Raw genomic sequence first — 16,450 nt, 5'->3', positions numbered from 1 at the left:
GGAAAAAGGGTAATTAAGTTAAGGATTTTTATTTATTTATTTATTTGTTTTTTAGACAGAGTCTTGCTCTGTCACCCAGGCTGGAGTGTAGTGGCACGATCTCAGCTCACTGCAACCTCTGCCTCCTAGGTTCAAGTGATTCTCCTGCCTCAGCCTCCTGAGTAGCTGGGATTACAGGTGCACGCCTGGCTAATTCTTTTGTATTTTTAGTAGAGACGGGGTTTCACCATGTTGGCCAGGCTGGCCTCGAACTCCTGACCTCAAGTGATCCGCCTGCCTCGGCCTCCCAAAGTGCTGGGATTACAGGCATGAGCCACTGTGCCTGGCCAAGTTAACATCTTGAGAAGAGGTCATGCTGGATTATCTAAAGCCAATGACAAATGTCCTTATAAGAATAAAAACAGTTTGCTAATGATGAAGGATTTTTTTCTGCTTGTTGAGAAATCTGATGTCTTCTTGGTGCTCATTAAGTACTTGTTGAAATAGATTGCTCCATTTTTGGGAAAACAGCATGACATACTGATTTACCTAGAGATTTTGGGTTCCCAGCAAACATTTTAGAAAGGGCCTTCACACTACTAGTTGCAAAATAAACATCTTCAGCCTCATGTGCAGCTGACTTATTTGGCCAGTGTTTATGTTTATGGGGAAGAGAAGGAACATTTGTTGACCGCCCACAATGCATTAGGCATTTTTTTTTCCATAATTACTTCTGTTAATCCTCATGTTAGGCCTGTGAAGTGGTTTATTGCCCTGGTTTATAGAGAAGGGATCTGGGTCTCAGAGAGGTCAACTGATTTGTCCAAGGACAGACAGATGGAGAGCTGGGAGTCCCACAGTCCAAGCCACTTTCAGCAGCAAGTGACTTTTCAGCAAGGAAATCTTTACATCAAAGCTAATGTGTGAAACAGGTCATCTGTACCGCTTTGGTTAGATGGGAGTCGGGTGGGGTGAGCTCTTTGGCTCTGTGTCCCTTCACCAAGATTCTCACCAAGCAGGCTCTGGGGCATCCCTGCAGAGCACATTTAAACTTCATTGTTCTTTTTGCTTGTTTGTTTGTGAGATGGAGTTTCGCTCTTGTTGCCCAGGCTGGAGTGCAATGGTGCGATCTTGGCTCACCGCAACCTCTGCCTTCTGGGGTCAAGCGATTCTCCTGCCTCAACCTCCCGAGTAGCTGGGATTACAGGCATGCATCACCACGCCTGGCTAATTTGTATTTTTAGTAGAGATGGGGTTTCTCCATGTTGGTCAGGCTGTTCTCAAGCTCCTGACCTCAGGTGATCTCCCCGCCTCGGCCTCCCAAAGCACTGGGATTACAGGTGTGAGCCACCGCCTCCTGCCTGTTCTTTTTTTTTTTTTTTTTTTCCTGAGACAGGGTCCCACTATGTGCAGTGGCATGAACATAGCTCACTGCAGCTTCGAACTCCTGGGCTCAAGCGATTCTCCCACCTCAGGCTCCCAAGTAGCAGGGAACTACTTGTGCATGCCATCATGCCAGGCTCACTTTTTACTTACAGTTTTTGTAGAGATGAGCTCTTGCTTTGTTGCCCAGGCTGATCTCGAACTCCTGGCTTCATGCAATTCACTCACCTTTGTTCCCTGAAGTGCTGGGATTATGGCCATCAGCCAACATGTCAGATCCATTATTGTTCTTGACTTGGTGCTTCCTGTACCCTTCCACTGTCTGGTTCTGTGGATTCCTTATTGCATGTCTCTCTTGGAGTTAGTAAATCTCTAGCATTTTGAGCTTTTCCTTTTAGACAAGTTAGGAAATGGAGTAGACTCAGGGAGAGGATATTTTTGCAGATTCCGTAAGGTGGTCTTGCTGAGATGGTGGGACTCTCTGGCCATTGGGATGGTAGGCTGAAACTCTGCCCTGGAGCCTTTTAGTACTTGGGCTCTAGTCAGTCTCTTGGTCCCTGAGGGAGGCAAATGTGGGAGATACTTTGGTGAATTATATGGTTTGTCTGTGTCCCCACCTAAATCTCATCTTGAATTGTAGCTCCCATAATCCCTATGTGTTGTGGGAGGGATCCGGTGAGAGGTAACTGAATCATGGGGGCAGGTTTTTCCAATGCCATTCTCGTGATAGTGAATAATAAGTCTCACAAGATCTGATGGTTTTATAAAGGGCAGTTCCCCTACACAGGCTCTCTTGCCTACCACCATGTAAGATGTGCCTTTGCTCCTCCTTCACCTTCCACCATGACTGTGAGACGTCCCCAGCCGTGTAGAACTGCGAGTCCATTAAGCCTTTTTTTTTTTTATTTAAATAAATTACCCAGTCTTGGGTATGTCTTTATTAGCAGCGTGAGAACAGAGTAATACACTGGAGTTCAATTTATGGTGTGTGGAAGGTGCAAAATCTAGGCTGGGGTGTGCCCAAGGAGAGGGCAGGAGACAGTACCCTGAGGCCAGTCTGGACAGATGAGTATTTGATGAGAGACTTATGTTGATGACTTTGTGTGAGAATGCTGCCGTTGTTCATGAGAGACATTCATATCCCAAGCATTTGTTGGATCCAGGAAGATCCAGATCCATCTAGGTTAGGGGCCACAAAAATAAGACAAAAATCTCTGCATAAAGGGCCATTGGGATTGCAACTGGACAGTGGCAGATTATCTCTAGGAAGAGGCTGAATTCTGAAAACATTTTGTATATGCAATGCCTTGGATTGGTTAAAGGAGAGATAATTTATTTCATTTTATTTTTGTGTCTCTTTGATATAGAAGAAAAGAAATGTGAGCAGAACTTGTACAATATATGGTAAATTCTCTCTACCAGAATATTGTTGATGTTCAGATGTTCAGGCTCCAAGAATTAATGTGGTTTTATCTTGGAATTTAACCTGTTATTTATTGTGATATGCTTATGTAAGGACATGTGTTAGATAATGTATTAGTCAGGGTAGGAGAGGTCTGTGCTGTGGTAACAAACTTCCTGGAAAGTTTAACACATAGAAGCCTATTTTTCACACAAAAGCCCCTGCAGATTGGATGGCAGTAGTGGGCGAGGGCTTTACCTATCTTGGTCACTTTCTCCTGGCTGATTGAGACTCCACTGTCTGCAACATTGCCACAGCAGGAGAAGAGATTGCAGGACCTGTTGTTGCCAGCTCCTCTGTTTACCCTAAAAGTGATACATGTCACCTTTCTGCACATTCCATTGACCCAAACTAGTCACGTGGCCCTGCCTAACCTGGGAAATGGGAGGACTGTCAGATGAGTATCACTCTCTGCCACAAATGATGCAGAGCACACCTTTTGGTAATTAGTTCATTGAATCTGAGCAAAAGCTCAAGCATGAGTAGTGTTGGGCCCATTTACTAGAGAAAATGAAGTCTTGAGCTCTTCAAAGTCAAGGGCTGTATCTCTAGATCTCTCACACCGGGTTGTCTGCCTCACACTTTTCTCAGCACTCAGCAAAGTTTAGTTGAGTTGAATGAATGAGGCATTTAAAATCTGTTTGAGTATTTGTCTGATTCACAGGGCTGCTTCACTTAGAATTTTGCTAATGTAGTTGTCTGCCTAAAGAGAATATTCATGCCTCCTATGGTGGAGGTGGGTCAAGTACCAGCTATGACACATTTGTATATCTTGTTATGACGTATTTGTATATCTTGCTAGCAAGAAACTACTGAAGTCTGCATATTTTTAGGGATCATCTTTTTAAAGAATAATTTCAACTTTTATTTTAGATACAGGGGATACCTGTGCAGGTTTGTGATGTGAGGGTATTGCAAGATGCTAGGGTTTGGGGCATGATTGATCCCATCACCCAGATAGTGAGCTTAGTACCCAATACTTAGTTTTTCAGCCCTTGCCATGCTCCCTTCCTCCTCTGTCTAGCAGTCTCCAGTGTCTGTTGTTGCCATGTTTATGTCCATGAGTACCCAATATTTAGCTCCCACTTATAAATGAGAACATAAGGTATTTGGTTTTCTGTTCCTGCATGAATTCACTTAGGATAATGGCCACCAGCTGCATCCATGTTGCTGCAGAGGGCAAGATTTTGTTCTTTTTATGACTGTGTATGTAGTAGTCCATGGTGTATATGTACTATATTTTCTTTATCCCATCCATTGTTGATGGGCACCTAGTTTGATTCCATGTCTTTGCTATTGTGAATAGTGCTACGATGAATGTACGAGTGCATGTGTCTTTTTGGTAGAATGATCTATTTTCTTTTATATATATACCTAGTAATGAGATTGCTGGGTCAGTCAAATGGTAATTTTAAGCTCTTTGAGAAATCTCCAAACTGCTTTTCACGGTGGCTGAACTAATTTACATTCCCATCAGCTGTGTATGAGCGTTCCCTTTGCTCCACAGCCTCACCAGCATCTGTTGTTTTTTGACTTTTTAATAATAGTCATTCTGACGGGTATGAGATGGTATCTCATTATGGTTTTGATTTGCATTTCTCTAATGACATTTTTAAAAATATGTTTCTTGGCCACTTGTATGCCTTCTTTTTTGTTCGTTTGTTTTTTGAGACATGGTCTCACTCTGTCACCCAGGCTGGAGTGCAGTGGCATGGTCACAACTCACTGCAGTCTCAACCTCCTGGGGTCAAGCCATCCTCCCATCTTAGCCTCCCAATTAGCTGGGACTACAGGCATGCGCCACTATGCCTGCTAATTTTTAAATTATTTTTTGTAGAGATGGGGTCTCACTATGTTGCCCAGGCTGGTCTCGAACTCCTGGGCTCAGGTGATTCTCCCACCTCAACCTCCCAAAGTGCTGAGATTACAGGCATGAGCCACTGTGCCTAGCTGTATGTCTTCCTTTGAGAAGTGGGTGTTCGTGTCTTTTGCCCACTTTTTAATGAGGTTATTTGATTTTTGCTTTTCGAATTAAGTTCCTTATGGATTCTGGATATTAGACCTTTGTGGGATGCATAGTTTGCGAATATTTTCTCTCATTCTATAGGTTGTTTACTCTGTTGATAGTTTCTTTTGCTGTGCAGAAGCTCCTTAGTTTAATTAGGTCCCACTTGTCAATTTTTTTTTTTTTTTTTCGAGATGGAGTCTTGCTCTGTCGCCCAGGCTGGAGTGCAGTGGTGGGATCTCGGCCCATTGCAACCTCCACTTCCTGGGTTCAAGTGATTCTCCTGCCCCAGCCTCTCAAGTAGCTGGCTCTACAGGCACATGCCACCATGCCCTGCTAATTTTTTGTATTTTTAGTAGAGTTGGGGTTTCACTGTGTTTGTCAGGATGTTCTCGATCTCCTGACCTCGTGATCTCCTCACCTCGGCCTCCCAAAGTGCTGGGATTACAGGCGTGAGCCACCATGCCTGGCCAGGTCCCACTTGTCAATTTTTGTTTTTGTTGCAGTTGCTTTTGAGGACTTAGCTATAAATTCTTTGCCAAGACTGATGTCCAGAATAGTATTTCCTACGTTTTCTTCTGGGAGTCTTATAGTTTGTGGTCTTATATTTAAATCTCTACTCTATCTTGAGTTAATTTTTGTGTATAGTGAAAGACGGGTGTTCAATTTCATTCTTCTGCTTATAGCTAGCCAGATATCCCAGCACCATTTACTGAATAGGAAGTCTTTTCCCCATTGTTTATTTTTGTCGACTTTGTAAAAGATCAGATGGCTGTAGGTGTGCAGGTTTATTTCTGGGTTCTCTATTCTGTTCCATTGGTTTATGTGTCTGTCTTTGTACCATTACCATGCTGTTTTGGTTTGTGTAGCCCTATAGTATAGTTTGAAGTCCAGTAATGTGATGCCTGCACCTTTGTTCTTTTTGCTTAGGATTGCTCTGGCTCTTTGGGCTCTTTTTTGGTTCCATAAGAATTTTAGAATCACTTTTTTCTAATTCTGTGGGAAATGACATTGGTAGTTTGATAGGATTAGCATTGAATCTGTAGATTGCTTTCGGCAGTATGGCCATTTTAACAATGTTGATTATTCTAATCCATGATCATGGAAGGTTTTGTTTGTTTGTTTGTGTCTATGATTTCTTTCAGCAGTGTTTTGTAATTCTCCTTATAGAGATCTTTCACCTGCTTAGTTATATGTATTCCTAACCAAGGAATATATCTTGGTTAGGTATGTATTTTATTTGTTAATTTTTTTGTGGCTATTATAAATGGGATTGTGTTCTTGATTTGACTCTCAGCTTGAATGTTATTGGTGGATAGAAATGCTGCTGATTTTTGTACATTGATTTTGTATCCCAAAATTTTACTGAAGTTGTTTATCAGTTCTGGGAGCCTTTTGTTGGAGTCTTTAGGGTTTTCTAGGTATAGAATCATATTGTCAGTGAAGAGAGATGGCTTGACATCTTCTTTTCCTATTTGGATGCCCTTCCTTTCTTTCTCTTGCCTGATTGCTCTGCTAAGACTTCCAGGAATCATCTGAAAACCTCATAGGAAAACCACTCTACAGACACAATGGCAACATTTGGTGCCTCTTAGCTAGTAGTTTGGGCTTGGGGTTTACTTAGAGTTATACAACCTAGGGGCCTGATTCCTCCATTTGTTCTCTATGTGATTTTGACATTTTGTTGAGTCTCAGTTTTTCCATCACCTATAAAGTCATGGGGGGTGGTTTGAAAATGCCCAGCTCTCAGGGTTGTCGTAAGGATTTTATTTATAGTAATATTAGTTCCCTAAGGCTGTTGTAACAAATTCTTACCAACTGGGTGGTTTAAAACAGTGGACACTTTACTCTCTCACAGTTGTAGAGAGAGAAGTTTGAATCAAGGTGTTTGTAGGGCTGTTTCCATCTGGAGGCTCTGAGGGAGAATCTACTCCATGCTTCTCTCTTAGATTCTGGTGGTCACCAGGAATCTGTGGCATTCCTTGGCTGGCAGCTGCATAACTTCAATCTCTGCCTCCATCTTTTTTTTTTTTTTGAGATGGAATCTCGCTCTGTCACCCAGGCTGGAGTTCAGTGGTGTGATCTCAGCTCACTGCCACCTCCGTCTCCTGGGTTCAAGCGATTCTCCTGCCTCAGCTTTCTGAGTAGCTAGGATTACAGGTGCATGCCAGCTAATTTTTGTATTTTTTTTTTTTTTAGTAGAGATGGGGTTTTGCCATGTTGCCCAGGCTGGTCTCGAACTCCTGGCCTCAAATGATCTGCCCACCTCGGCCTCCCAAAGTGCTGGGATTACAGGTGTGAGCCACCGTGCCTGGCCTCTGCCTCCATCTTCACATGGTATTCTTCCCTGTCTGTGTCCAAATTTCCCTCTTGTTATAAGGATACCACTCATTGCATTAGAACTCACCTTGATCCAGTGTGACCTCTTCTTAAACTTTATATATGCAAAGACTCTTTTTCCAATTGAGGTCACATTCAGAGGTATTGGAGGTTAGGCTTTGAACATATCTTTTTGGAGACTCAATGCTAACCTCAGTAGCATGGCAAAGTCTTAACACAGTACCCACACATAGGTGGCCTTCAGTAAATAATAGTTTCCATTGTTCTGCTGTTGTAGAGTGTTTGGCAGTGCCTACATGGAACTTTCTAACAATTCTGCGGTCTTTTCAGACCTTGGAGGCTATCTATCGTTTCAATAAAACCAGAGCATTTTCTGTTGTTTGATAATGCACAGCTTCTGTTTGCGGCATAGTGCTCTTCTAGGGTGCGTATAAAAGCCCCCATGCATCTCAATTACAGAATATGTTAGACATTTGCATTTTGTCTAACTCAGCCTAGTACTGTCGTGGGTTCCTTCGGGCACTTTTGTCTTGCTTAACAATGCAAACTAGAAACTGCACGCAAATGGTTACCCAAAATGAGTCCTGTTATTATTGCTTCTTTTACCCCTGGGGCCCCAAACTGCAGAAGGCTTATTCACTGCAAGACTCTAAATGTCTTGCCTCCATATATTACATTCCGTATTACGCCGGAACATGGTGAAATTAATTATGGCCAGGCAGGGAAGACAGAAAAAAACCTATAATGGTTTATCATATTTTGTAGGCTTTGTGAGGGCCATAAATTTAAGGCATGTAGGAATTGTATTTATTCCTTAGATTTCACAAATTTGTCGTGTTCCTTTTCTTCAATGGTGACAGCTCCTTCCAACAACTGGGTCTCTGTTGTTGAAGTAGAAAATAGAAAAGGGAGTGGGCACGGGGATGTTCCTAGTGTCACAGATCACTGCAGAGCTCTCCCTCATAAGCTTCTTTGGTTACATGGCTGTTAATAGCTAAATTATTAATGCAGGTTTGCTGGTGGATGGAGCTGCTTTTGACCATTGCCTCTCTTCTTATATCAGCTTTTCAACAGCCACAATTGTAGGAGTCACATTGCATGCAGAACAGTTCATAAATTGAATGGTTGTGTGTGTGTGTGTGTGTGTGTGTGTGTGTGTAGCAGGGGAGGCTCAGAGTTTTGGCCTCTGGCTGTATGGCTGTATGCTTGTGAGTATCCTTTGTCTGAAACCTGATGATGCAGGAATTTACATCTTGGAATGGGAGCTGGTTTAAACAAGGAAATTTATTCATCACTGAATTCTCCTGACAGTTCAGCAGCTCCTGTGAGCATGGAAGTGCCCCCGTCTCAATCTTTATGGATAATGAAGATGCATATTCCAAAGGTTAGATTTATCTGAAATTACTGGTTTTTCAAGATAGTAGGGAAGCAGTATTGGCCACAGAGATCCAGGTGGCTGCATGAACAAGAACACAACCTTGATTTTTATGGTCTTTATTTCCTTTTCCAAAGTCAAGGTCCATGAGTTGATTAAAAATATCACAAAGTGATTTAACTATTCCTCAGTAATCTTGTAGCCTATTGCCATCAAACTTTGTTGACAGTGACTTATGGAAACACATTGGTATGTCCGCACACAAATTTGTGCGCTAGTGGTTCATAGCAGCATTATTCATAATAGCCTGAGAGTGGCAACAACCCACATGTTCACCAGTGGATGAATGGATAAATAAAATGTAGTATATCTATACAATGGGATATTATTCAGCCATACAAAGGAACAAAGTTCTGATACATGCTACAGTATGATTGAACCTTGGAAATATTATGCTAAATGAAAAGAAGCCAGTTACAAAAGACCACATATTGTATCATTCAATTTATAGGAAATGTCCAGAATAGGTAAATACATGGAGATAGAAAGTAGATAGGTGGTTGCCTAGGGCTGAGTGGGGGTTTGGGAGGAAATAGGGCATGGCTGCTAATGGGCATGGCGTTTCCTTTTGGGGTGATGAAATGTTCTAAAATTGATTGTGGTGATGGTTGCACAACTCTGAATATACCAAAAGCCATAGCGTTGTATACTTTCAATGGGTAAATTGTATAGTGTGTGAGTTTTATCTCTTAGTCATGCTGTTAAAGATCACATTTACATTGCAAACAAGAACATTTATATAAAGGTGAATCAAAACATACACTTCATATCTGATATATTCTGATTTATTCCAGTCTTTTCCATTTTATTTCTTTAAAAGTGTCTGGACATGAGCCATGATACTGAATCCATAATCCACACTTTTATGGATTCCTTTCCATTTTACAGATTTAAAAAATGGAGTCCCAGCGCTAAAGAAATGAGTACAGGGTTACACAATTTATAAATGACTGAGTTGAGACTTCAGACTGGGTCTTTCTTCTGACTCCCGTTTCACTGTGCTAGCTAAGAGGTTGGGTAGTGTTTAAAAACAATTTAAAAGATTGAGCAAATTTGAGGGTAAACAAAAAAGTACCAGCAAGGAATAGCCTCCTTATAAATACCTTCACCTATAGTCTGAAGTGCTTAGGGAAGCTCAGGGCACACAGAAGGGCTGGCTGCACATTTTTGCACTGAGCATAGTTTTCAGTGTCTGACACCCTGTGCATTGCCCTGGCTGAGCGAGGAGGCTCCATTTGTTTATTTTTCAAGCAAAGATGCTATTTTCTCAGCACTGTAGAGTAAAAACATTAGAAATTTCTAGCTGCCTGCCACTTAGGGCTTGCTGGCTTCTAGCCCTTCCACTGAAAGTCAAATTTGAGGTAGGGGATCATAGAAAGTGAAGAAAAGACATACAAGTCATTAGGGAGAAAAGAGGAGCTGGTATTCTCCTACAGCTCTGGAATCAGTATCAGATAGTTGTGCCCTGACTGTGCAGTCCTGGCCAGAGATACAAAAAAAAAAAAAGAGAATTTTTACTGGAGTAAACGGGGAGTAGGGAGTGAGGTACCAGAAAAGCCCAGATAAGTGGTATATTTTTAATAGGGAGAGAGGATTCATGAGCTGATTCAGATGTGTGGCCCCTTCCAGTGTCTGTGAGAGGCCATTTCATAAGCAGGTTTGTTTTTTTTCCACCAAGTTTTGCTTAACATTTGGAAAGAACACTCTACTTCCTTAGTTAGTTATGTGCATAAATATTTGCTGCTTCTCCCACGTTATTTTAAAGGACTTGCATAGATTTAAAGGTTTTCTTTTCTGCCACCCATAAGGAATTCAGTGTTGGTAAAAGGTGCCCATCTCAGGAACAGAGAAGCTTCTGATTAATTAGGAGTCCAGCTGTGTATATAGGAGCAGAGATGGGAGGAAGAACAGCCCCGTACTTCAGCACGGTTCCAGGAGCCTACCATACCTCAGAGATATCATGGGTTCAGTTCCAGACCACCACAATAAAGTGAGTCACATGAACTTTTTGGTTTCCTAGTATACATAAAAGTGATCAGGAGGCTGAGGCAGGAGAATGACATGAACCCGGGAGGCAGAGCTTGCAGTGAGCCGAGATCACGCCACTGCACTCCAGGCTGGGGGACAGAGCGAGACTCTGTCTCAAAAAAATAAAAAAGTGATGTTTACACTATATTGTAGTCTATTAAATGTGCAGTAGCATTATATCTAAAAAAGCAATGTATATACCTTAATTAAAAATACTTTATTGCTAAAAAGTGCTAGTGATCATCTAGCCTTCAGTGAGTTTTAATTTTTTTGTTGGTATAGGATCTTGCCTCAGTGTTGATGGCTGCTGACTGATCAGGGTAGTGGTTGCTGAAGGTTGGGGTGGCTGTGGCATTTTCTTAAAATAAGATTACAATGAAGTTTACCACATCAGTTGACTCTTCCTTTCATGAAAGACTTCTCTGTAGCATGCAATGCCTGTTTTATAGCACTTTATGCACAGAACAACTTCTTTCAAAATTGGAGTCAGTCTTCTCAAATCCTGCCACTGCTTTGCCAACTGTTTATGGAATATTCTAAATCCTTGTCATTTCAACAATGTTCATAGCATCTCCGTCAGGACTAGATTCCATCTCAAGAAGCCACTTGCTTTGCTCATCCGTAAGAAGCAGCTCCTCATCCATTAAGTTTGATCCTGAGATTGCAGCAATTCAGTCACATCTTTAGGCTCCACTTCTAATTCTAGTTCTTTTGTTCTTTCCACTACATCTGCAGTTACTCCCCCGACTGAAGTCTTGAACACCTGAAAGTCATTTATGAGGGTTGGAATCAGCTTCCTCCAAACTCCTGTTGATGTTGATATTTTGACCTCCCATGAATCACAGATGTTCTTAATGGCATCTGAAATGGTGAATCCTTTCCAGAAGGTTTTGAATTTACTTGACCCATATCCATCAAAGGAATCAATATTGATGGCAGCTATAGCCTTAAAAATGTATTTCCTAAATAATAAGACTTGAAAGTTGAAATGACTCTTTGATCCCTGGGCTGCAGAATGGATGTTGTGTTAGCAGGCATTAAAAATCGTTAATCTTCTTGAACAACTCCCAACAGAGCTTGCGGGTAACCAGATGCGTTGTCACTGAGCAGTAATATTTTGAAAGGAATCTTTTCCTGGGCAGTAGGTCTCAACAGTGTGCTTAAAATATTCAGTAAACCATGCTATAAACAGATGCACTGTCATCCAGGCTTTGTTGTTCCATTTATAGAGTGCAGGCAGGTTAGAGTTAGCATAATTTTTAAAGGCTCCAGGATTTTCAGAAAAGTAAATGAGTATTGACTTCAGCTTGAAGTCACCAGCTGCTCTTAACAAGAGAATTAGCCTGTCCTGTGAAATTTGAAGCCAGGCATTGACTTATTCTGTCTAGATATGAAAGTCCTGGATGGCATCTTCTTCCAAAAGAAGGCTGTTCCATCTACATTGAAAATCTGTTGTTTAGTGTAGCCGCTGTTATCAGTGATCTTAGCTATCTAGATCTTTTGGATAACTTGCTGCAGCTTCTACATTAGTATTTGCTACTTCATCTTGTATTTTTATGTTACAGAGATGGCTGCCTTCCACAAACCTCATGAACCAACCTCTGCTAACTTTAAACTTTCCTTCTGCAGCTTTCTCACCTCGTTAGCTTTCTAGAATTGAAGAGTTAGAGCCTTGCCCTGGATTAGGTTGTGGCTTAAGGGAATGCTATGGCTGGTTTGATTTTTCTCTCCAGACCACTAAAACTTCCTCCATATCAGCAATAAGGCTGTTTTGCTTTCTTATCATTTGTGTGTTCATTGGAGTAACACTTTTAATTTCCTTTAAGAACTTTTCCTTTGCATTCATAATTTGGCTAAGTGTTTGGCCCAAGAGGCCTGGCTTTCTTCCTGTCTTGGCTTTCGACATGCCTTCCTCACTAAGCTTAACCATTTCTAGCTTTTGATTTAAAATGAGAGATGTACAACGCTTTCTTCCTCTTCAACACTTAGAGGCCGTGGCAGGATTATTAACTGGCCTAATTCCATTATTGTTGTGTCTCAAGGAATAGGGAGGCCCGAGGAGAGGTGAAGAAATTGCGGAACGGCCTGATGGTGGGGTAGTAAGAGCTCATGTATTTATTGATGAAGTTGTTGTCTTATATGTGTGTGGTTTGAGGTGCCCCAAAATGTTTACAATGATAACATCAAAGATCACTGATCACAGTTCACCAGAATACATATAATAATAATAAAAAAGTTTGAGATATTATGAGAATTACCAAAATGTGATACAAACACATGAAGTGGCACACGAGGTTGGAAAAATAGTGCTGGTAGACTTACTGCGTTCAGGATTGCCACAGACCTTCAGTTTGTAAAAAATATAATACTTATGAAGCTCAGTAAAGTGAAGCACAGCAAATGAGATTTGCCTGCACAGTTTCTATATCGAGTGGAGTTCTGTTCCTTAGATCAAGAATTGACGTTCTCACCTGATTGAGAGGGCCAGGAGCAAGGAGCACGATGAAGGGAATCAGAGCCACAAATATAAATCATAATGAGTAAAACAATAACAGTTAACTGTTTTTGGTTAAATGTGCCAGCCCTTGTGCACAGTGTGGATTGTCTCATCCAAATTCTTCCAACATCTCAGTACAGTAGGTACGATATTGCCAAACTTTGGCAGATCTGCTTCAAGTCTGGACTCCTCCATGCAGCTTTGGGAATGGGTTAACCATGTACCTTTGGGAATATAGTGTCTGCCTTTCTAAGCCTTAGTTTCTCATCTGTCAAACAAGGACAGTGATGTCCTTGCCTCATGGAATGATGGATGGCTGAAAATAAAGTAATACGCATACAGCACTTGGCATACAAAATGGGCCATAAAATGATGGCTATTTTTATGATTAGGTGGAAACTTTTGTTTCTTTTTTTTAGTTGTCAAATGATCCTTTATTGAAATGTTTTCCTTTGTGCTTCTTAACTAGCTGGGGATTCTGCCTGCACCACTGTTGATGTCATGAAGTGGCAGCCATCAGCATTGCAGCTCACAGACTGGGCAGTTCCCAGGATCTCTTTAGTGGTGTCAGAGAGTTCTCTGGCTAAAGATCAGTGCCACATCTGTGAAGCAATGTTGACAATCTCATCAAAAGTGATATTTCCATTGTGTTTAATGTTTTTCTGTTTCTTTCCATCTCTTTGTGATTCCTTGAGGGCTTTGCAGAAACCCTTCTGGCAGAGGCAGATGGTACCACCTCACTTTGGGTCTGTTCTGAATGGTCAGTTTCACTGTAAATCCTTAGACCCTTCCAGTCACCGGTTGCCTTGGCAATGTCATCACCAACCTTCTTTGCAGACATACCCAGAGGGCCAATCTTGGGGGCCAGCACAGACATGGCATCAACTTTATCCAAGGTGCACCTCAGGTATACGACTTTGATCTTGTTGGGGTTGAACTTCAGTGGTGTGCTGGAGGCAGCTGGTGTCAGATGAACCTGGATTCAGGATGACCCAATAAAGTTGCACCTTGGCCTCCTCCAAGCTGAAAGCCAAAAGTGGAAACTATTCTTATTCCTGTTTTACAGATCAGGAAAGTGAGGCTTAACTAGATTATGAATTCAAGGGTCACAGCTGCAGAGTGGTGGGGCTGGGACTGGAGTTCAGGTCTGTCGGACTCTGGCCTCCTGTCTTTTCACTGTCATCTGATAATTGGCTGAAGATGTCAGGTTTCTAGAAGAGGCTGTGGCGAGGGCACTGGGCCTCTGCTGCCTTTTCAGATTGGACGGTCTTCTGTAGAAGGGAGTTGACTCAGCCAGGTGGCAGCCAGGAACAGGGTCAGGGTGTTCACTTGAGGAGGGTGGTTGCACCACCTGTTAACATAGGACTCCCCCAGGTGTTGTCTTTCATTTCCTTTTTCTCTAACCCTGGGATTACTGAGGCTGAGGAGGTGTTTTCCACCTCCTTTTTAAAGGGGGAACTCTGAGCTGATTTTTGGTAGTGCAAATTTCCTTGTCATATGCTTTCAATATGTGTTTGGTTTTTGTTCTTGTTGTCTGTCAGAGATTATCATCTGTTGTGGCAGAGAAAGGCCTTTTTCCTTCTCCCTCTTTTCTGATGCTTGCAAACGCTTCTAGTGGCTAATAAGCATTGGATGCACCCATGAAGTAGAATCCACACATTTAATTCTAGATTGATTCTCTGAAGCCTTCCCTGCCAGGCTCCTTTCAGCCAAGCATATTCACCGTTTGTCAGGCTTGTGTGCTCAACTATGTGAAATGCTCAGAGCCTGTTGGGCAGGCTGGTTTAAACAAACAAACAATCAAACAACAAAACAAAAAACAGTCCTAGAATAAACCTCTGGAGAGGAGTATCCTGGATGCACTTGGAAAATATCGTCTGTGGTTCCAGGGAGGTCAAAGATGTGAGCCCAGGGGTCTGTGGTTTATGAAGGTTGCAGATCTCTAATTAGGGTCTTGGTCTGATGGCTCCAGGAATCCTCTGGATTCAGTGTAGTAATAGTAATAGCACTTTAGAGTAGGCTCATTACTTGAGCAGTTATTGCTTTTGTTCGAAATGGCCCATCTAAGTCAGGCCCTATTAAGTAGAGCAATTTAACTGACACTTAGCGTCTTTAGGGAGATAAATTATCCTTTGGCCTGGTCACCTCCACTTTGAAATTTGATCATTGGTATGAGTCCTGGGAGAGTCGTTCAGGCAGATGCATTTGTTCATGTAAGCCCACATTTCAGTCATTCGTTCAGGACACATTTAATGAGGACCAACTCTATACCTGACACTGTGTAAAGCCCTGGATGTATGGTAACAATGAAGAGGACATGGGCTCTGCTTTTAAGGAGCTCACAGCTTTTATTCAATCACGAAACATCGATTGGGCACCTACTGTGTGCAAAAAGCCCTGTGCTTGGTATTGCACAGGAGACAGGTTAGTGGCAGAATGTGTGTGCTCATGGGGCCTTTATGATCTGTGTAGAGAACAGACTTACAATCAGTTAACTGGGTGCAGCCTAGAACTGAATGTATGTTATAAAAGAGGTGCAGGAAAGTGCTGCGACCCTGAGGATGCAGAGGTTCCTTCAGTTGGTTGGACTGGAGTAGCCTCATGGTGGTGGTGGCATTACTGATCCTTGAAGGATGTCCTCTCTGTTGAGAGTCAGCTAGATTACCTGGAAAAAGAGCCTTTAAAGCAGGACTTCCAGGGGCCTGGTTGCAGCCACAAGCCTCTCCAGAACCAAGCCTTCCCCTCCTTATCTCTCCTGCCGCCTGCAGATTCACTCCCTCTTGGTGTTCTTGGCTTCTCATTGGAGGCGGCTGCGTTCTCATCCTACCCACTACTTTCTCCAGGCTTCATGTCCATGACCTGCCCAATCCCAAGTCTCCCTCATGCTCTTCCATTCAGCTCCTTTGGCTAACCCAAAGTGCACTAATTCTGAAGACCCAAAGGGAGGGGTGTATCACCTCTTTGTCTTTTCTGGACCTCCACGTGTGTCACTGGCCTCCTGGAAATCTCCTGTTGGATCAAAGGCCCCCTCTGGTGCAGTCAGCCGTGGCAGGGTCCTCCCCAGGGGATGATGGTGACCCACTCATGAGGGCCCCAGGCCTAGTAATATCCAGGCAGGGTGATCCTTGCATCCTATGGATGCAGCATTATTGCTCAGAGAAGGTCTCTGCCTGTGCCCATGGAGACATGTACAAGGATGCTCATTGCAGGTCTGTCTGCAGTGGTAAACAGTGGAAATGGCCTCATTGCCCATCTCAGGGGACTGAGTAAATAAATTATGGTACTACTATGGAGTGGAATGCTATGCAGCAACGAAAATGA

At 42.5% G+C, this 16,450-nt stretch overlaps 1 protein-coding gene across 4 annotated transcripts in view; it reads left to right on the top strand.

Moving 5' to 3' along the window:
• LDLRAD3 (low density lipoprotein receptor class A domain containing 3) overlaps positions 1–16,450 on the top strand; it is a 287,626-nt gene that overhangs the window by 39,493 nt on the left and 231,683 nt on the right. Inside the window, exon 1 of one of the 4 annotated variants that reach the window (XM_054524492.2) lies at positions 7,034–7,166. The exons of the other annotated variants lie outside the window; for them this stretch is intronic. Coding sequence (XP_054380467.2) covers positions 7,034–7,166 — 133 coding nt within the window. Of the gene's footprint in view, positions 1–7,033; positions 7,167–16,450 lie in introns of those variants that run through there. 4 annotated transcript variants of the gene reach the window in all.

Source organism: Pongo abelii, chromosome 9 (genome assembly GCF_028885655.2).
Source record: "Pongo abelii isolate AG06213 chromosome 9, NHGRI_mPonAbe1-v2.0_pri, whole genome shotgun sequence".
NCBI lineage: Eukaryota > Metazoa > Chordata > Mammalia > Primates > Hominidae > Pongo > Pongo abelii.
The sequence above is the reverse complement of the archived record's forward strand: the minus strand, read 5'-3'. Positions and strand labels throughout refer to the sequence as shown.